We start from the raw sequence: 21,459 nt of genomic DNA, 5'->3' as shown, positions 1-21,459 counted from the left end.
GTGACAATTTTTAGAATAATTATTAAGTATGTAGTAATATTTTAAAAAAATTGTAAATGTAGCAAAATCTATCGGTGATAGACTTCACATTTGCTACATGGTCTATCACTAATTATTTTGAATATAATTAGTACATTTGCAACTCTCTCGATGAAAGAAAATAAAAAATATATATTGATAGTGTCTAACTAAAATATATTTAATTTTCAAAAAAAGAAGAAAAAAATAAGAGATTTTATTTATTTATTTATTATTATTACAATGGAGTTGTAAATTTTATATATAACTAATATCTTAATGCATTGATATAATACATTTACTATTCATTTGATTATATTTAAAAATGCTACTTAATTTTTATAATCGTAATTGTTCCAATAAACGATGGTTTTTGCGATTTTGGCAATAGAAAAAAAGAAAAAAGAAAAAACAATCTTAAAACTGGTTTTTGATGCCTTTGGCTTAATGATCATTCCGTCACCAGAGATAGTAATGGCGCTAATTCAGCCACACACTCCAGCTTCTTCAATTTCATCTTCATCCGCCTCATTCTACGGAACGTATCTTCAACAGCTCCGTCCGCTCACCACAACCCTTAATCTTCGAAGCAACCACTCTATCTCTCATCGTTCCACTTGCAGAGCTTCCTGGCAGGAGGTTTGTAAGAAAGCAAGCTACCTGTATCCAGCTCTTACTCTTCATTTCTGACTCCTTCTTTTCATCTTGCTTTAGCTTGCAGGTGTTCTGATCTTCTCTGCAGTTCCTTTCACGGCGGTTAAAGCCATTGCCAATAGCCCGCTTGGAGAGTCGCTCCAGAGACAATTGGAAAAGAAGAAAAAATCTGCCGTAGCCAACTCTTCCAAGTTCAAGGCTCTTGCTGAGGAGGCTAGAAAAGATAGGTAATCGGGTAAGCTTATTTATTGGTGCTCAAATCTCTCTCTTAAATTCTTAATTATATCGATCCGTTCATGTTTATCCAACTATTAAACCTGCTACATTTTTCGCTTAAACTATCCGGTCATTTACACCGTCGAAATTTGTTCCGAGGACGCACGAATGATTTGGTGACGTCAATGCCAAGTTAGACTACTCAGTTTTTTAGAATAATTGCATACACGTCGAATTAAGATCTGTCTAGAACATATAGGACTTCAAGCTGCATTGTAGTAACAGTTACGTTCAAAGTGAGTAGATCGTGACCAGGAAAATGATTGTTAAAGAAGATCGTGGAAACCAACGAGTCCCTGGTTAAACAACTTATTGGAATCATTTTGAACTCGCTTCAGGTATGCATATAATATCCTTAAGCTCGAAGTTCATTAAAATGCACAAAGTAGAGGCTGTTCTAGGCAACATAATTGAGACATAATCAACTGGTTTCATTGACATGGAAACTTGATCTGTTGAAACCGCGTAACTCGTAGCTGCAGAGGCAATTATCCAGTAACTCTTTAAATTAGGCAATGATTTCGTAGCATATAATAACAAGTACTTGAAACATCAATTTTGGGCACTGGAACCACCATTCTTTTCCAACTAGACGACAGTTAAACTTTCTTTTGAACAAGATACAAAATGACAATTAAACTTAGCGATTCATTGCTGGTAAGTGCTTGCATTAAGAGACTGGATGGCTTTCCTGTAGCTGCTTTGGCCTGAAGGTACGTATTCCATCACGGCCTCCTCAATCCCCACCTCATTCTTCCCAGGCCTCCACGGTCGCCTTCAGATCTGCTCCTATTTGTATCATTCTCTTCACTCACCTTTCTCGCTCTCCTCCAATCCTTATGCCAAATCTGTGGTTAACTGCTGCCACCATTGAACTCCGTTATGGCACCTGAGAGGGTTCTGATTCATCTAGAAAATTTCCTCCCAAAGTTTCGAAAAACTAGGATAGTATAAGCTTTTTTTGCTGTTTTATTCTAGACTTCCTTCCGCTGGACCCCTGCAGAGGAACGGAAGTTTAGACTTCATAAGGGCTCTTGATTTAGATGATTGTTCTGCAAACAATCTGTCGTTTGTAAAGCGTTGAAACTTGATACTATTTGATTACTTGATTATATCTTATATTACGGATACTTTTGTGAAACAGAAAACTTCATACATAGGATGATGGTGTTAAAGGATGGAAGGCTTTAACCATGTTAACAATAACATCCTACCTAGTTTTCTTGACACCTAGATGCTTTAGGTTAGGTAGGTTGTCCCTGAGATGATTCTATGTATACTGTAGCTAACCTAGACACACACAAATATCGCATAGAAAAAGAAAAAAAGGGATGGAAGGCTGCTGACCATCTCTCTATACTGCTATCTAGTTTATGTTTGGTTGAAAAGATCCATTTACATCTAAGTACACGTTTACCTTGGGGAAAATTTGTAAGTACTCATGTTCCATTTTTCTCAAGGGCCTGTAACTCCTATAGAGTAGCTGCTTTCCATTCAGGTTTCTGTAATCCTTCCTAAACAGTGTTTGGAGGTACCCAATCTATCGAGGTCACAAATGCTCTAAAAAGTAGTGACAGATTAGTATAAGACAAGTGGTGCTGAATAGGATGTTGAGTACATGAGCGAACACCTTTTCTTATAGCGATAGGTCTGTCCATGTCTTTTTTTGATGTCTTGTATGCCATTTTAGAGACAGATTTTCGTTTAGATCTAGGTGTTGTTGAACATGTATAGATTACGTTTCTTTTCCCTCCGGTTGTCTTGCTCTTCATGAGTAAACTCGTAGACTTGGGTAGATCGTGTAGTTGTCCAAGATTAAGGTATAGGAGCATTTCCTAAAGATGAGATTAAAGGAAAATCAAGAATACAATCCCAATTTTGGATCATAATGCTCCTCCTTATTTGCAGAATTGGAAAAATGTGACTGGTTTTCAAAGAATATGACATCCATGGTGTGAAAGAATTGGTGAGTTGGAGGATGATAAGATGGGAGGTAGGATATAGTGTAAGTAAACTGGTTAATGGTGTGTGTTGAACTTCAGAATGCATGCAGGAGAACATCTGATTTGTGAGATAGGTAGAGGTTAAGATGCTTCACCCCAAAAGGCTTTTGGAACTTGTAAAACTGACCATGAAGGACTGAGCTACATTGAGAAGGTGGTGATTTTTGCGTTCAACGACACCATGTTGTTAGGACGTGTCTTATAAGTGGCATATTTTTGCCACTTATAGGCTTGAGTTTTAGATAGTTTTGTATAAATAGATCAGCTTTAAGGATTAGGATATTTTTTCCTTTTATAAATGGAACCATCTACCTAATTCCAAGGGGAGTCAATTCAGAGAGAAAATAGTCATTGTTCAAGTTGTACACGATTTTGGAGGTAAGGTAGACCAAGTCAAGGAAGGAATTCAAGGCTTGAGATCGTGGACTTCATGTCGGGAACGAGTGTGACGCGTGGCTTTTAAGAGTTCTTTATTCCTTTATTTTTACTATTCTAGTAGATTTATCGTGAACTTTATGGAATTTGAGTTTTATGGCAATATGAATTGTAGAACTCCGTAGTTGAGAACATCGTCTTTTCTTTTGGATATTTTTATATCGCAACACTTTTTAAGGTCTTTCCAAGTATTAATTGATTTGTAAGTTAAGTTGGAGCGTGAAAAAGGAAAACTTGAATGTAGACTTGAGGTTTCATAACTAATAAAGTTACTATGCGAGAGTATGTTATTTTTATTAGAGGTTGTTGATTATTTCTAAAGGGACTCCTGATTCTTGAGTGACAGACAAGATAGATTAGAGATACTTTCAGGAGCAAGGAGAGTTTCCTGATGCCTAGTTAATTTCTAGAAAAGAAACTGAAAGGATTGATTCCAAATATTAATAAGAGTTTAACTGAGCTCGGGATAGGATGTTCGAGACAGGATGTTGATATTTTAGTAAACTTCCATACAAGTACATCAATGAGATTGAGATGTAGCTACACATGATTGACATGACTAATTTTGATGGGCATAGATAATACAGGGATGTTTGAACCAAATTATGTATGAATGTAGTAAAATTTCATTGTCTATCAATGCTGTATTTGTAAATATTTTCAATAGTTTTGCCATGTAAACAATTACATTATAATATATTATATGTTTTAGATAATGGTATTATTATCGGTTGGGTTCAGTTGAGTTTTCAATTATTTCTAGACCTCCTGCTCAACTGTCGATTGGTTATTTAACAAAATCGACCACCAATCAGTTTTGATAATAGACTGCCTTCCCGCTTTCAGTTAGATCGGTTTTGGTCGTTCAGCTCAATATGTTGGATTGCTTTTCTCACCCCTATTAATGGAAGAGGAAATAACATTGCAACAAGACTTCATGGACTGCCAACCTTAATTTCGTGAAGCTTAATATAGGAAAATATAGTAAAATTTCATTGTCTATCAACACTATATTTGTAAATATTTTCAATAGTTTTGCCATGTAAAACAATTACCCTATAATATATCATATTTATTATTAGAAAATGGTATCATTGTCAGTTGGGTTCAGTTGAGATTTCGATTATTTCTAGAATGCATGCTCGACAGTCAGTTGGTTATTTAACAAAATCAACCGCTGATCGGTTTTGATGATAGACTGCCTTACCGCCTTCGGTTAGACCAGTTTTGGTCGTTCAGCTCGGTATGTTGGATTGCTTTTCTCACCTCTATTAATTGAGGAGAAATTATATTGCAACAGGACCTCCTGGACTACCTGCTCTAATTTCGTGAAGCTGAATATAGGAAAATTTTATTTTTTCTTATCGTAGGAGTGATTGAGAAACGCTCAATCTAAACCTATTTGGAAAGAATAAATTACAATGTACAAGGAAATAATCTGAATTCATTCTCTACTTTGCAGCTGCATAATTTAGCTTGATTTCCTACAAATAAGCAATGATATTATCTAGATCCAAAAATCCATAGCATATTCCATCTTGTAAATATCAGTTAATATCTTTGTGCCTTTACACACACACATCACGTAAGTGTTACCAGGGCTATAATTTAATTGCTCCTCTTTTCTCAGTTAATTTTCATTCAGCAAATTATGTACTCACCAACGTTTTCTTCCTTGTAAGAGTCACCTACTTCAATCATAGCCGAACACTTTGAAGGGCATTCTTCTTTGAGAATCTCCCATGTTTCTTGGGCTGAACGTAAACTGCTGTCTCATTTAATAATGAGAATCTAGAATACTACATGATATTGTTGTGGATGCACACATTTACCAAAGGATAATTTCTTGATGGACATGCAAGATGCTATCAATAATCAGACTACGTCTTCAAAGATCTCCTGCAAAAGATTTTCCCTAAAAGGATCAAATTTCTTCTTTGGAAAGTTGACTACTATTGCCTCAACACCATGGCTAGACTACAAAAGCTCTGCCCTTGGATAACTCTCTCTCTCTCTTGTTACTGGCTTGGCCAACAGGATTTTGAGACTCAAAATTACCTCTTCTTCAGATGCTCATTTGTCTTTTCTATTAGACTTAATTTGTTTGAAGCTTTTCATTGGTGCACGATACCCCATCAATGTGGCTAAGGATGTTGTTGATGGACCACTCGTTCCAAGCTACTGAAGACTAAAGAGCACGTATGGGTTAGCATTATTTCTGCAGACTGCAGTTTTGTGGAAAGTTTGGGACGAGAAAAATACTAAAATGTTCTAAGGCAACCAAATCCTTACATAATTCCTTGAATTAGCTAATATTAATGCGTTCTTTTGGTATAAAAACTTGCATGCTATTAATAGTCATAGTTTCCTTGTTGCAAATTGGAAACATCTTTTGTGTATCCTATGAATAGGCTATCATTTTTTACTTTGGATATTTTGTTCAATCAATGAAATAGTTTCTTATAGACAAAAAAAAAGGAGAGAGGAGAACCGTTGCTTTCTTCATGGAAATTGGAAAGTGCTATCTTTTTGGCTTGACTCCAGAAAATGAAGTTTCTCCAGTTATTTGGCTGGAAACAGGCATCAAACATTGATTGTCTGAATGGCGGATGTAAAGGGATTGTTGGAGGTGTCTTCCATCAAATAGTTATTTGCAATTGAGTAGGGTTTAATTGTAATTGGACAAGATGTTTTTGAATATCCTTAGAATTCTAGGAGTAAATATCTGGAGACTCATATCTCTTCAAGTCTACTTTGGTGAGAACATGCAGTAGATGAGCACTTCTCTGACACACATTCAGGTGAAGGAAGCTTGTAAACTAACTTTCTACTATTATGATGAAAGTACCATACACAAATATGGATATTGCCAAATGTCTAGCCAACTCATAACAGAATGAGGAAGCTAACTATGACCAAGTAAAACAAACTAACATGTTTCGTTTTAATATTTGTGAATTCTAGACCAACATGCACAAATCTCGACTCTTCTCATAGAACAACTGTCTGGCTCTACTATACTTGGCTTCTATTGACCACAGTGAAATGTTTGGTACTATAGTTCTTCTTCTAGTTAACTTATCATGAATGTTCCAATTCAAAATTTGGATACCTGTTTAATTTTTAAAGTTTCATTGTAGAATTGGGTCAGTAGTATTCTTAAATATTTATTTCATTTAGTTTCATTTTACTGTCTAGAATCTTTCATGTTCTGCAAACTTCCTTCATTCTTGAAATTTAGTACATGGCTGTTATCTTTCGATCGTAGTAATGTACATTGTGTTGGGTGTCGTATTATAAATTATTGTTTCTCCAACTGTGAATGTTAAACGGGCAAGTAAATCATAAACAAACAGTAGATTTTAATCCAATTGGACCCTGTTGTAAACACTATTCTATTGGTGAATAATTGCAGCTCGTGGTATGGAGAAGAGCGTCCTCGGTGGCTTGGTCCACTACCATATGATTATCCAAAGTATCTGACAGGTGAACTGCCTGGTGATTATGGATTTGATATTGCAGGTTTGAGTGAGGATCCTGTGGCTTTCCAGAAATACTTCAAGTATATTGAGCTTCTTTAGCCTGAATTTTTTTCTCAGCAATTCCCTTTTTCCCCAATATCTGGAATCATATGCAGATGTAATAGTGCATATCATAAGAGAATATGATTATTTGACTTGTGAATTGGCTGGTTGACAAAGTGACGACATAATGATGACTATGTTGATAAGCTGTGAGAGTAACAAAATGATCCTGCACAATATAATATAGACATCACCTTAAAATGATCCCTGAATAAATATCCACATATTTGTTAGCTATGATACAAAACTCGCATACAGCACAGCTTGCTATCTAATTTTGAAGATATTTGAGCTATTCCATATGCAATATAACTTTGCAGTCCTAAATTATCTCCAACAGTAGCAACTCTTGTTGAATGTATCAATTTCTTTTAATTGTTTTTTCTTTTTGAAATTTTCATCAATAAGTGATCAATTTACTCTATCTTATTTCAGCTTTGAAATATTGCATGCTCGTTGGGCTATGTTAGCATCCCTAGGTGCTTTAGTTCCAGAGATCTTGGATATTTTTGGAGCGTTTCATTTCACTGAACCCATCTGGTGGCGAGTGGGCTATTCAAAACTTAAAGTTTGTTTTCTAGCTCTTGGTCTACCAATTTTTTGGAGATTTATTTCATAGATTCTTTAACGTTTGTTTGCATGTTTTATTTCTATGTTTTTACCCTTTTGCCTGGTTATATTTCCACTCTATCAAATTGTTGTTTTGCTCTTGTTGAATCATGTTTTATTTCAAAGTCTAGTTTTTCATGTCTGCCTTTATTAATGAAATCAAATAATGAATTATGGCTTCATATCTTTCAGAGCCGTGGTAAGCTTGAGTTGTTGCTGCCGTACTTCTATTTCATTTAATCTTCCATGCTGTGTGACTTCGGGAGAAATAGTGGTTAATCAAGTTTAATTCCATTTTGACTTTCTTGTGTACTATTCCCTATAAATAGAGGGCTCTCCCATGTATTTGAAGAGAACTGAATCATGTTCCCTTTTTCTACAAACTCCATGGGTGTGCGTAGTTCCTCAATCCTCTTTCATTAACTATAACTTTCCAGCACTTGTAACTGACTCCTTTTCATGTTACTGTTTGTGTTCTCTTTCCACCAGGGAGATACACTTGACTATCTTGGAATACCAGGGCTTCATTTAGCTGGAAGCCAAGGAGTGATCGTCATTGCAATTTGCCAAGCTATTTTGATGGTAACTTATGACAAACAATCTTATTTCTGTCTTCTGATATTTTCCTTGTCATATCTTTTGGGCACTTTAATTAATGGCATGGATGGTTTAGGAAGTGTGACGCTATAATCTGTCCTGTTCTGGGTTTAAACCAGTGTTAGGTTGAGTTGTTTAATCTCAATCAAATCTCATCCATTCCCACAAAAACACGTGTTTTGGTTACCCTTGCAGTTTCTACAATGATAATTGGCCCTTGATAATCTTATTGAGGAACTTGGAACTTAAATTATTATTTTGGAGAATTATCCTTTTGGAGATTATTCAAGTTAGAAAAAAGACTTGCTGAAGAAAAAAGTTCAAAGATATAAACCTCCAAATGGGGCGAAAGGGAAACCATAATGCCTAAAGAAAAAAGATTACAAGAAACCAAAACAAGCCAAACAAAAAGGAGGAACTAAAGAATTGCCAACAAGCAACAAAAAATGCAAAACTAGAAGATCGAAGCGCCAACCTTTTTGATGACTTTCAAACGCAAGCTAAAACATTAACGGGAATCTCCTCGAATCGCTGAAGCTTCAAATAGAAACCGCACCAACCAGCTTGAAACATCACACCAGAAAAGGAAGAAAAGCAGCATCTCCCATGGAGAAATGCATGAATACCAAGGGGATGAACAATCAAAAGCTCTATTAGTGCAAATACTAACTGCAAAAAACACTAGAAGAAGCAGCAGCTTCGCCCAAGAACTAAAAACTGAAGAGCAAAACAAAAAACATCCACCAAAGACAAAATTATTCCATAGAGGTAACGGAACCAAAGTCCAAAATCTCATCCTCATAGATATATTCTAATAGATTTAATGCCACATTTCTCTAGAAAGGAAGAAAATTTTCCTTTTCATGAAATGTTTTGATAAGAGGGGGGGAGATGAAGAACTATTTGACTGCTACTTTAAAGGTAAATTAATTTTGTGTTCTTGAAAAATAGAACAAAGAGCTTCATCAAAATCCTCATCCAGGGGCCTCATCTTACCTTTTCATGCGATTAACAATTGGAAAATTGAACTCCAAGTCATAACTACGAAGACTTATCCTATTCCTCACTTCTCTTCAGAGAAAACTGACTTTTTTTGTGATCCCATTGAGTTGAATAATACCCATAGAAAGAGTGTTATTAACTAAGGATGTTGAAGAATTAGATAGTTTAATGTTAAAAGAGCGTATTAAACTATTATATGTCTGACTGTTCTTACAACTGTATGATGTAAGTTAAAATGTAAATAGGTTGGACCCGAATATGCAAGATATTGTGGCATAGAGGCATTGGAGCCTCTGGGAATATATCTGCCGGGGGATATAAATTATCCAGGTGGTGTGTTGTTTGATCCCTTGAATCTGTCCAAGGATGCTGCAGCCTTTGAGGAACTAAAAGTAAAAGAGATTAAAAATGGGCGTTTAGCCATGGTTGCCTGGCTAGGATTTTACAGTCAAGCTGCTTTGACGGGTAAGGGACCAGTCCAAAACCTTCTTGACCACATTGCAGATCCTTTCCACAATAACTTTCTTTCCCTGCTCAATTCTTCATAAAGTGGTTAATAATTGGAATTTGGAGTATAAAGTATAGTGTCGTCAAATCTGTATAGTGTTCATAAGGGATGGACAACCTGTCATAGCTGTTCTAGACGGGAGCTAGTTGCTCAGTAAGTTAATACTTGTTGGTGTGGTATTATATCTTTCTATCTTATACCAGGTATCTTTGAGAACCTTATGCTTTGATAAAATTTGTTTCAAAAACTATAAGTTGAGTTCCTAGCTTTAAAAAAGCATCTAATAGGTTTTTGAAAGGTCGTTGAACGTCATCAAAAATTGTGTGCAATAGTACCAAAGCTTATAGGTATTTGAACATTAAAAATATCAATTAGGTTATTGAAATTCATTGAATTTGTGTGCAATAGGACATTTCTGGGAATGTTTTGTAACAGTTGAATAGATCAAAGACTTTTTCGCATGAAATGAATAGATCAAAGACTTTATAGATATGAAAGATTAGAAGCTTATAGACACAGCATTGAAAGCTTAGGAACTAGACTTATAATTTAACAAAAATTTAAAGATAAATAGAAAGGCCGTTGTTTAATTATCATATGGAGCTTTAAGTGGGAATAGTTGTAGGAGCTTCTTTCGGACCCGTGATCAGTGCTTACAAACCTATAGTTAGGTTCTTAGCCGAATTTATTACTGGTACACAACCAATCCTGGGGCATTTCTGGGAGGAAGAGGGACGCAGTGCCCACTTTGTGACTGCAGGATTTGGGGAGCATAACGAACATGATTATTCTGCATTATTGTATTTTGTCGTTTTAGTTGGTAATTTGAATAATCCAAAGAGATTAAGAAACCTAAGAGCCATGGGGCAGGATGCATATTTGAGGATGCTGGTGAACGTGAGGCGAGCCTAGTAATGTAACCCATCCCCAACCCGGTTTCTTCCTTCCCTTGTGTATTGCTTCAGGCCCTGTTGCAGTTATGATTTGCCATTGTATTTTGATATTCATGATATCCACTGGCCTTTCTTCCTTGTTACAGCATTTCAATTTGGGGTTGTTTTCATACAACTTCGAGAAAGATTTGTTGGGTTGCAAAGGGACCAAATGTAGGTCTACCGTTACCCTAGCTTTTTAAGGAATGAGTATAATAATCCCTCAAGTGGCCGCAGCCTCAGGTCCCTACGTGAATAATTAGGAAGGAGCGTTATAAAGTTGTGGGAAACCTTTATATGGTTGCCGTCCATTATACTACGCTTATACTTTTATTAAGAATGTTGACAAGCCCTCCTCAGGCTTCTAAGTCAACTTTTGTATATGGATCGGATCCAAGCCAATTTGGGACCTCAATTTGCATGCGAGCCAACCACGCTTCAACGTGGTCCTCTGCATCTTCATCTTCCTTTTTGGTGGTTACCGGTAAGAGTTGTTTCACCACTGGATGTAGAGACTAGAGAGAGAAATATCTCAAATGGATAGATGATGGAAATTATTTTGAAGGGTTAAATAATTAAGAAGGTAGATTAGACGTGGTGTGCGGGTATGATGATTATAATTTTTGTAGAAACAGAACTGGGCATTGACAATTGCGGTAGAGTTTTTTAAGTTTCCGTGAATGGAAACAAAAGTCCACCCCCACGTTACGCGTTCTCTTTTTCTCTCACCTAGTTTTGTCAACATTCATTTGTTGGAGTTGGAATTGGTTTTCCAAACAAAAGAAGAAAGACAGCTTTTATTATTAGATTTAGATTAGGATTAGTTAAATATTAGACGGTATATTCAGATTTTGGAGTTTGAATAATCCCCCATTATTTCCCACACCCCCCCACCGACACTCCCGATGACCAAATCTCCACGTTATTCAAATCTAATTGTTCATTGCATTGTTCTTGTCTTTTAAGCGACCAAATTAGAAATCTGACCCCCCATCGCGCTTTAAAGATACTGTATTCTAGAAACTCATCAAAAACTAACTTAGCTTTTGACGTGTTGTGTTGCGTTGGTTTTTTTTTTTTTTTTTTTTTTGTTCCTATCTTCTGTTAAAATCTGCGGCAATATTTGCGCCATTATAGATAATATCCCTCCATCCTTTGATTACATAACATCGTTTTTCCAATTCTGTTCCTTTTATCATCATCCCCACCCCCCATTCAAGAATGTTCATCTTATTAAAATCATTTTCTCCCATTTTACATTCATTTTTCTTGCCTTTTTTTTTCTTTAAATATTAAATTCTCTTTCTTTTTCTCCAAATGAAGATTTTGGTAGTTTTGGTGTTCCAGATATGCAAAACTATTCATGGGGTTTTATATCAAACAATTAAAATGAGATTGTTAAATTTTTCGCTTTCTTTGTATCATAAAGACCAAATTGTAATTTAATCTTTTATTACTTACTAAAAAACGGATTATGTTCTGCTGCATGGGATAAATTAATAAAATATGAGATAATGAAAATATAAGTAGAGGAAGACTACAAATAAAGGAAAAAAAACAAGAAACACTTGGTTTAAGAAAGAAAATTTCAAGGAAAAGCATTCTCTTTGATCTCGCAAGAGAGGTACAAAACAACTCAGATCTCAAACCTAAAACTTGGGGAGAATGTAAATTGGCGCCACGAAAACACACAAGCTACCCCCACTACGGTCATCAGAATATGCATGTTTTCTTTCAACCGTTTGAGAAAAAAAGGTCCAAGATGTTTGTAGTTAATGCCATCTAAAATCAAGTAGGAGACATAAATATTAGACAGCTTTACAACACTACCTCAAAATGTTTTCTTTCTAAAATCATCTAAACCTACGTTGGAGGAATAAATATTTGGAACTGAACTAATGATCGTACAATGTTAGAACCAAATAGAGTAGATAAAATAAATTGAATATTTTATAAAGGCAATGATATTTGTTTTTTACTTCTGTATTTGGATGTGGAATCTAAATGCCTAACTTTGGTTGACATGGTTTCACAATTGAGGATGGGCGACGGGCGACAAGTCACTGCAACAATTAGATGATTGTTGGTCTATCATCAAATCTTAATGAAGCATTTAGAATAATAAATAAATTTTGATACTAGATACTTTGTTGTGAAATTACTTGGTAAAGGAATCATTAGTGACATTAAATAATCAATAGAAATCTTTAATTTAATTACATTATACAATGATTCTAACCGAAAGGAGTATAATTCAACACACATATTGCCTGTATTATAATTTCAAAGTTAGGGATTTTTTATTACCCTCTCCAATTATTATGAAAGAAAAAAAAAAACTATTTTGCGCGTATAAAAAAGATTTACGTACATTTTTTGTTTCCATTTATGAGTATGTCCAAGCGAGAATAAACATTATTTGAATACAGAAATATAATCTTGGACTTTAACCTATCCTTTATTGACTGTCTTCGTATTTTTACGTTAAGCTAAATGAATATTATAATAACGAAAAGAATAGAGAATAGCCGACACTAACGTGGCCCATGTTATTGTAAATAGCAGGACGTGCATTTTTAAAAATTGCGCTACTTAAAAACAAAAAAATGTTTTTAAGATCAATGAAATCAAATAAAGGCATGGAAGATTTTATTAAAAAATTTCTTTAATTATTTAGTACTATTTTATTTTAATATTCAATAAAATGAAGCGAACATGTTTTTAAAGAAGAAAACATATATATATATATATATATATATATATATATATATATATATATATTTTGAAGTAATATTTTAGCGAGAGTGGAGGTGTGATAATTTGAATTTATATATGTATATATTTGAAAATAGAAATAATATTAGAATAGGAAGTAGAGAGAAGAGAGCAGTCTCTCTCTTCCTCCTCTTCTACCCTTCGCCAGCTGTTTGTTTCACTTTCATCTACGATTCTGCCTCCATCTCAGACCTTATTTCTCCCTCCTTTTTTTTATTTATTTTATTTTTTCGTTTTATTATGGTTGAATATTATTATTGTTATTAATAATATTTTTTAAGTCTCCCCCTCAGTTGTCTCCCCTTTCTCTGAATCAGTTGCTCTCATCAAGATCTGCATCTGCAATTCTTCTTCCACATTCATGTCTCCTACTCCATGATCTTCTCTACTCGATCTCCCATTTCAGCTCACTCCTCCGCTTCTGGTAACTCTCTCTCTCCTTCCTCTTTTGAGATCTTACTCTTTTTTAAAACATTCACTTACTCTTACCTTTTCCCACTTTGTATCCCTTTCCTACTTTTCCCTCTCTTCTTTCTCACCTTCTTTTCTTTCTCCTTTTCTCTTCATGTTTCTCAATTTCGTTTAATCAGCAATCTTCCTTTCGGAGTTTTTGCTTCTTTCATTCTAAACGATGCCTGACATGGATGTGCTCCCCGACAACGAGAAGTGTGCCTTGGATATGAGTACCTACGAGAATTTGTCTAATGTTTGCAATGCACCTCCTCTTCACTCTGCTACTCCCATTCCCAAGGATGATACCGATGGTTCTTACGTTTTCGTTACCTCCATCGATGCTGCTACTAACCATGATCACGCTGCTTCGGATCTTAATGCCCAACCAATGTGTTCTCATAACGTTGATGCCCAGATTCAGGTTCACAATCCTGATGAATTGAAGGATTCCCAATTCGACTTTTCTGAGCATATCAAAGAGAGTGACGAAATTCAGGATGAGATCAGTCTGGCGGATGTCCTTCATTCTTCTGACGCCAAGGTGGATGAACCGGAACCTGGACTCCCTTCTCAAACCGTGGAACAAACTCGAATCTTGGAGAACCAGACTATCGAGAAATCGTTTGATGCGGAGACAAATTCTGGCCAAATCCATGGGGTACACTCTCCTCAAGAAGTTGAAGACAATCAGATTCAGGAGGAAAATCAAAGAATTTCTACCTCTGGATCTTCTAACACCGATGATCGTAGTGGACAAATCGAGGTGGAGTCGTCCGAAATGGCGGAAGATATTCAAATTCATGAGGATAATGGAATTGTGGAAATCATAAAGTCTTCTGGCACCGAGACAAATCTTGTGGTAAACATTGAGGCGGAGTCTTCTTCGAAGGCAGACGGCATCCAGATTCTCAAGGATAATGGAACTGTTGCCATCAAGTTTTCCGATACTGAGTCGAACCCTGGGGAAGAGATTGACGTGTCTTCTCCGAAGGCACAGGACATTCAGAATCACGAGGAAAATGGCATAATGAAAGCCTTCGATTTATCTGATGCCGAGGCAAATCCTAGGTCAGATATTGAGGTGGAGTCTTCACGAGAGGTGGAAGACATTGAGCTTCAGGGGCAAAATGAAGTAGTGGATACCATAAAATCTTCTACTACTATGAAAAATCGTGGGCAAGAAGGTGAAGTAATTCCCGCGTGTAATGAAAGAGTGGCTATCATTGAATTGTCCAATGCCATACATGACAGCAGTGAAGAAGCTGAGATGGAACCTTTTGAGAGAGACGAAGGCATTCAAGAGCCAGAAGATGCAGATGTGGAGGCTGCTGACTGCCGTTGTGTTACTGGCAAAGAGAAGGTTGATGGGATGGTAAATAAAGCTGTGATAAGCGACCCTGTCGGAGGAATAGAAGAATCTCAAATTATAACTGACCCTGTAGGAGGAATAGAAGAATCTCAAATTATAACTATGGATGCTGCTAAATCTGACCTAGATCATTCTGATGACTCAATGGAAAATGTTAAGGAGGAATGTACATCAGGGGCTGCCTTGAATGACGAGAACTCTGAGATAACTCAATTTACAATTTGCCAGGATGGTGAACATTTGGAAGACATAAATTTGCCAGAAGAAAACAAAGCGGAGGTGGAGCAGCATTTGGAAGCAACTCCTAGTCCACTAGTCAGTTCAGAAGACATAAATGGTTCTATCTCAATTAGCTCGGAAGATGACTTGCCAACTAGTATGGATCAAGATGACCCCATGGGAACTATTGATGACAAAGATACTGTAGCCAACAGGACCAGCTTCCATGGCCACACTGAATCCTCGCCTGGCTCTGTAGAGTGTGATATTGCTACTGTTGAAACTCATGAATTATCTCCTACGGTGCTTATTAGTGATCCAATAGTAGAGATTACTGTAAATGAACAAGAGGTGAATCACGTGTTGGAACTAGAAGAGAACTCAGAAATGGTTTCTCATCCTAAAGTGGACAAATGTGTCAAGGTTGAAGTTTTGGAAGCTATGGTTTCTGGAAATGGAGATGATATGCCCACTGCACTCGGCAAATCTAAAATTTATTGTGGCGATGGCTCTGTTGCTGGCAGTCAATTGGTCGCTGAGGGCATTGGAACATTGGGAAGCATTGATACAGCAGTATCTGCTGTTGTGATAGGAAATACTTCAATTGAAATAAGGGAACCTGCCTCTGCTAATTGTCCTAATGGTCCATTAGTGAGATCCGATCTTGATGTTGAGGATTGTACAATTTCTGAAATTGGGGCTTCTGCGAGTGATGTTGTCCAACCGGATAAAGAAGTCAGTGAAAGTCATGAGGTTGGTTTTCTTGGTAACTCCAATTTTGATACTAAGTGTGAGGATGATCACGTGGAAAAAGATCACCTAGCACCTTTCCATTGTAACGATTGTACTTCAATTGAATGTGACGAGAAAGGTTCCACTGTTCCTGAAGTTCCTGATGGCGTCAATAAATCTTCTGCAATTCAATCAAGTTCTGCTGTTGCAACAGACACAGAATTGCATGATTACAAAAGCAGCTCAAGTCCAACTGCTAATGAGAAACCGGAAGATGACATCAAGATTCCATCCTCCATAGGAAGTGATAGCAGAAATGTACTCGGCAATGATTGCAGTGTGTCAAAAACTGAAATTCTCAAGGATTCTATAGTAAACAAAGAAGAGAATCTGCACTTAATGTCCGATGTTGTCTCTGAAACTGATGGTAAACCAACAACGGAAGAAATTGAGGTCAATCATGAGGGTTGCCAGAATGAACCGTCATCTATTTCTCCGGAAGGTTGTGGTGAAACTTTAACGGGTCAAAATGTAGGGGCTGAGGCAGGAACAAGGCCGTTTAACTTTTTGGTTAAGGTACCTCGATTTGATGACAAAAATATAAGAGAGCAGATTAAGTGTGCTCAGACAGAAGTTGATGGGAAGACCAAGGATCGAGATGCTATTCGGGTTCAAATACAGACAATGAGGGTAATTATGATCAGTAATTTATTGTTTCAAATTTTATTATATATGTGTGTGCATTTGTGCGTATTACGTATATACATCTTTCGTGGCCCAAATGGTTATCTGATCAGGCTGCGTGGAAAGTGTTGAGTGATAATCTTGAAGCAGCTGTGACGGAAGGAAGAGCTGCAAGAGACTTGCTGAAGTCAAAAAGATTGGAGATAGACTCTGTTCAATCAGTGATAACAAAAGTGAAGAATGCTATGTCTGTTGAGGACATCGATGGCAGGGTAAGCACATATTTCATCTTCTAGCTAAATATGTCTGCCACAACTCCCCTCCTTCCTGCTGCGTATGTGCATGAAGCCCCTGAATTTATCTTTTATTTCAACGTTCTGTGACATTATATGCTTCAACGTTTGTAGATACGCAACATTGAACATATGATTGAGCATGAAACACTGCCACTGAAGGAGGAAAAGCAATTGATTCGTGAAATCAAGCAATTGAAGCAGGTCCGGGAACAGCTTTCATCAACTATGGGTAAGCAGGATGAGCTTCAACAGGCACTGGACCAGAAAGAGCATATTGAAGAGCGCCTTAAGGTATGATTTAGGACTTACTTTTCTTGGGAGGAGGGAGCAGAGAGAGGCAGCTGGAATCTAGGGTTTGATACTTTTGTATCATCTATGGCATCTGTATCCATCACTGGATTATATAGTTCCCTGCTTATCTAAATATGGTTTGAAGTACTTGCAATGCAGCATAAAAATTTAGTATGTTCATCTTCAATTTTGTTTTAAAGATACATAGCATATGATATTTGTTAACTGTAAGCCTAGTCCTGAACTTGATTTCAAGTACTCGCAATGCAACATGAGATTAAGACAATGCATCTTCAACTTTGTTTTAAAAATATGTATCCACATGATACTTATTAATTGTACTCGACAGCTATTAAGAAAGGAGATGGATTTACTGAGAGACAATGTTCTGAAAGCCGAATCAGTTATAAGGGCTGCCAAGAAGAAATATAATGACGAAAGCATAAAGCTGGATGAATTGCAATCCCAGTTTAAAGCAGCAGATAAGATTCGCCAAGAGGCATATGCTAATTTACAGAGTTTGAGGAAGCAATTATATGAGAAGGTATGTAACCGTATTTTTTTGCTCATAATGCAATCTACTTGTGGCAAGCATTCTAGAAGACATTGTCTATAAAATAAGTTTTGTAGGTACGAGGGCCTTGGACATTTTCATTCATTCTCGATAGTTTCCAACGATCTATTTTAGCTTTGTGAGGAGGATATCCAATCGGGTTTTTAATTGTTTTGAATTATTCAACCTTAGTCGAAAATCAAGGTGTGGACCCTGGCTTGGGTGGGCTATTTTAGCTTAGATAGATCATGCTGCAATTGTATACATGTATCTTACTTTAGTGGGGTTCTCTTTTGGGGCTTGTTTTTTTATACCCTGGTAATCTTTCTTTTTCTCTTTCCTTAGTAAAAGTCTTTTTTTAAAAAAAAAAACATGTTATCATTTTATGTTCATTGGAGTTCTCTTTTGGGGCTTTTTTTTTTATGTCCCAGTATTCTTTCATTTTTTTTTCTCAACGAAAGTTGTGTCTATAAAGAACAAAAAAACATGTATCATTTTATGTTTATTTCCATTGGTGTTTCTCCACCAGCAGGAATCCTTTAATTATTGTTACCAAGAGAAAGTGTAACCGTTGAAATTTGACCTTTGGCTTGCAGAACAAATACTGCTGGAAGTATCGGGATGATGCAAAGGAAGCCAATGAAATAGCATCAAGTCGAGACATAGAGAGACTGCAAAATTTTTGCGTTAATCAGGTTACTTTATTTTTGCCTTTGTTTTGTTGACATAGTTGGGATACTTCTTGTTATTGAGTCGGTATTGCTATTTCTGATTTTCTTTCGTTTTGGGTGTCTGAGTTGTTTCCATGCTCTGACTGATTAATATTTTAGGTGGAGCGCATGATGGAACTGTGGAACACAAATGCTGAGTTCAGGGAAGAATATATTAAGAGTAACATGAGGAGTACCGTGAGGCGACTAAAGACGTTGGATGGCCGTTCCCTGGGTCCCAATGAAGAGCCGCATGTACTGAATCTTATTGTCAAGGAGGGGTCAGCAAGGGACAATTCTCTTTCAACAGTTTCAACAACCGAGGAATCTGAAAAACCGATGTCTGCTTATGATTCGAGAGATAACAAACCAGAGACCAAAGTAGCCGAAGCGAAGAACCAAATGACAAAAAAGACGAAGCCTATAACAGTTGTGGGCTTAGTGAATGCCCCTAGAAATATCTCTAGGGAAAATGAGGTAGAAGAACCACCTCGACTGGAGGAGATTAAGCGAACAAGAGAAGAAGAGGAGCTGGCAGCGAAAGTAGAAGAGTTGAGAAAGGAAGAGGAAGCAATGAAGTTGAAGGAGCAACGTAAGTTGGAAGAGAGGGCAAAAGCCAAAGAGGCGTTGGAGAGGAAAAAAAGAAATGCTGAGAAAGCCCAGGCCAGGGCAGTAATCAAAGCACGAAAAGAGGCAGAAGAGAGAGAAAAGGTATAGGGCGCATGTCTATATTTTAATTGGCATGGATTAATATTGTTGCTTCCTTTTTTTTGTATGGATTACATTTTGATAGCTAAGATGTGTTGTGCACAGCTAAGGGAGAAGAGAGCAAAAAAGAAGGAAAGGAAGATGGCAGCTGAGACAGAAGCTGGTAATGGTTGGGATGAAAGGGATTCTGCTTTAGTCACGGAGACCCCTTCAGAAGCTCAGAAGGAAGAGTCTGAAAACACAGGTAAACTGGGGATGGCAGCGAAGAGGCCTCAAAAAGCTTTGCAGTACACAAAACAGAGCAAGGCAAAGTCAATTCCTCCGCCACTTCGCATTCGGGGTAAGAAAAGGATGCAACCATGGATGTGGGTTCTTCTGACAACCATGGTTGTTTTTGCGCTGTTCTTCGTCGGACAACAACGGCTTCTCTACTAGATCATCTTGGTTCGATTTTAAAAGTTAGAATGCAATTCAATTTTATATAGTTATAGAGTGATACACAAATTAGTTGGTAAGGGAAAAGAGATAGACGTTTGGTTTGGGACATTCCCATAGAATATATAGATAATAGTAGGCTAATTCTTTGGTTCCTTTCTCAGGATTCATCTCCTCCAACTTACAAGTTGATGAAGTTGTTCACTTAAATTAGGAAAAAGAAAGAAAAAAAAAGAAAAAAAAGGAGGCTGGAGGGTTTTCCCATCATTAAGGCGCAATGAAATTTTATTATTTATTATTTTATTATTATTTTTGTTGATGTGTAGAAATGAAAGAGTGGGTGGGAGGGGAGTTATTGGTTTTGTTAAATTCAGTATTGTGATTAGGAGTTAGGAGAGTGATTAATTAGGGTGGGGAGTGCATATTGGTGTTAGAAAGAAAAGAGAGTGAAATTCCATTCCAAGTGGGAGAGTAGAATAGAATAGAAGCAGATGTTGAGGATGAGTAAGTAGTAATAGAGTATAGTAGAGGATGGCGGGGGTGGGGGCATTACATAAATATAAAATATGCCGTTGGTGAGTCCGTACAAGGGCCCCCCACTGAAATTGTAGCTATCAGGAACAAGAATCATGGTGCCCCCACCGCCTTCTGTGCCATCACCTGTCTTCTGTACGACGACGTTTATTGGTGCCCCTACAAATGCCCTATTCCCCTAATGGATCTCACTGTTACCACAAACTATGGTCAACGCTCTGATTATATATCCACCCCTCCCTTTTCATCCTCTATATAACTTTATTATTATTCATTGATTATTCCTCTTAAATTTTACTTTCTCCATAACTTTAAATCTTTTATCTAACTAAATTAATCAACCATCTGTTTCGATACTATTATATTATTTTGAAATTAAACGTACTTGAAGAAATTACAAAAGCAAGACAGTCCGCGTGAAGATGACGGTATGAACTATGAAGTTGTGAAGACAATCAAGTATTAATTACTTATTTTAGAATAGTAGCAAAACCCTAAATTTATAATTTCTCCATAGAAATCTATCCACACACACATCCGGACATCAACTTTGACTTTATCTTCTCCACTTGAAAATAATTGCACAAACAATAGGAGTACAAAATTAATTTCACTTTATACGAAGCTAATTATTTTCTTATTGAATAAGTTATATACGAACGAACAATAATTCATGGGATCTAAACCCGGTTTAGGGTTTATATGGATTGGTTGGGCGGTGGTGTCAAGGTGTGCGTGTGAGTGTGAGTGTGATTGTACGTTTTAGAATGACCTGTAAACAGAACGTATAAAACAGCTGGCTGGGGCTGGGAGTCTGGGACTTGGGAGTACCCAATCTTTTTCAATGTAGACCCCAACTCCAATAACCCATTACCCACTTTACCCATTACCCTTTCCCAATCCCAATCCCAATCCCTTCCCTTCTATATTTCTTTCTCTTTCAATTTCAATTCTATCTCTCTTCCTCTCAATTGTAATTTATAATTTTCCAAATTAATCAGAGTTGTTGTTTCTTTATATTGTAATTTATAATTTTTGTTTCTTTATATTGTAATTTATAATTTTTGTTTCTTTATATTTTC

The 21,459-nt window shown here is 36.6% G+C and overlaps 2 protein-coding genes across 3 annotated transcripts; both read left to right on the top strand.

The window, feature by feature from the left end:
* Positions 1–384: 384 nt before the first annotated feature.
* LOC103493859 (chlorophyll a-b binding protein 7, chloroplastic) lies at positions 385–9,902 on the top strand. Its single transcript, XM_008454810.3, has 6 exons — positions 385–657; positions 733–899; positions 6,802–6,948; positions 7,406–7,538; positions 8,069–8,161; positions 9,424–9,902. Exons 1-6 carry the CDS (start codon positions 385–387, stop codon positions 9,724–9,726), a joined length of 1,116 nt encoding a protein of 371 aa, XP_008453032.3. The 3' UTR covers positions 9,727–9,902.
* Positions 9,903–13,710: 3,808 nt separating this feature from the next.
* LOC103493858 (uncharacterized) lies at positions 13,711–20,669 on the top strand. Of its 2 annotated transcripts, XM_051087754.1 has the most exons (8): positions 13,711–13,817; positions 13,984–16,856; positions 16,964–17,122; positions 17,258–17,437; positions 17,787–17,981; positions 18,587–18,685; positions 18,821–19,411; positions 19,514–20,669. In XM_051087754.1, the coding sequence occupies exons 2-8, from the start codon at positions 14,025–14,027 to the stop codon at positions 19,841–19,843; spliced, it is 4,386 nt and encodes a 1,461-aa protein (XP_050943711.1). In that variant the 5' UTR covers positions 13,711–13,817; positions 13,984–14,024; the 3' UTR covers positions 19,844–20,669. The 2 variants fall into 2 exon arrangements, with proteins under 2 accessions (XP_050943711.1, XP_008453031.1); XM_008454809.3 differs by lacking the exon at positions 13,711–13,817 and having other exon boundaries at positions 13,836–16,856.
* The last annotated feature ends 790 nt before the right edge of the window (positions 20,670–21,459 follow it).

Source organism: Cucumis melo, chromosome 7 (genome assembly GCF_025177605.1).
Source record: "Cucumis melo cultivar AY chromosome 7, USDA_Cmelo_AY_1.0, whole genome shotgun sequence".
Taxonomy (NCBI): domain Eukaryota; kingdom Viridiplantae; phylum Streptophyta; class Magnoliopsida; order Cucurbitales; family Cucurbitaceae; genus Cucumis; species Cucumis melo.
This window is presented reverse-complemented; position numbering and strand designations above follow the sequence as displayed.

Excerpts from the sequence above, each read along its gene's own strand:
- LOC103493859 (XM_008454810.3), top strand. The coding sequence starts at position 385 with ATGGTTTTTGCGATTTTGGCAATAGAAAAAAAGAAAAAAGAAAAAACA. Across the intron at positions 658-732 it reads GCAGAGCTTCCTGGCAGGAG|CTTGCAGGTGTTCTGATCTT; the intron begins GTTTGTAAGAAA and ends ATCTTGCTTTAG. Across the intron at positions 900-6,801 it reads GAGGAGGCTAGAAAAGATAG|CTCGTGGTATGGAGAAGAGC; the intron begins GTAATCGGGTAA and ends GAATAATTGCAG.
- LOC103493858 (XM_051087754.1), top strand. The coding sequence starts at position 14,025 with ATGCCTGACATGGATGTGCTCCCCGACAACGAGAAGTGTGCCTTGGAT. Across the intron at positions 16,857-16,963 it reads TTCAAATACAGACAATGAGG|GCTGCGTGGAAAGTGTTGAG; the intron begins GTAATTATGATC and ends TTATCTGATCAG. Across the intron at positions 17,123-17,257 it reads TTGAGGACATCGATGGCAGG|ATACGCAACATTGAACATAT; the intron begins GTAAGCACATAT and ends CAACGTTTGTAG.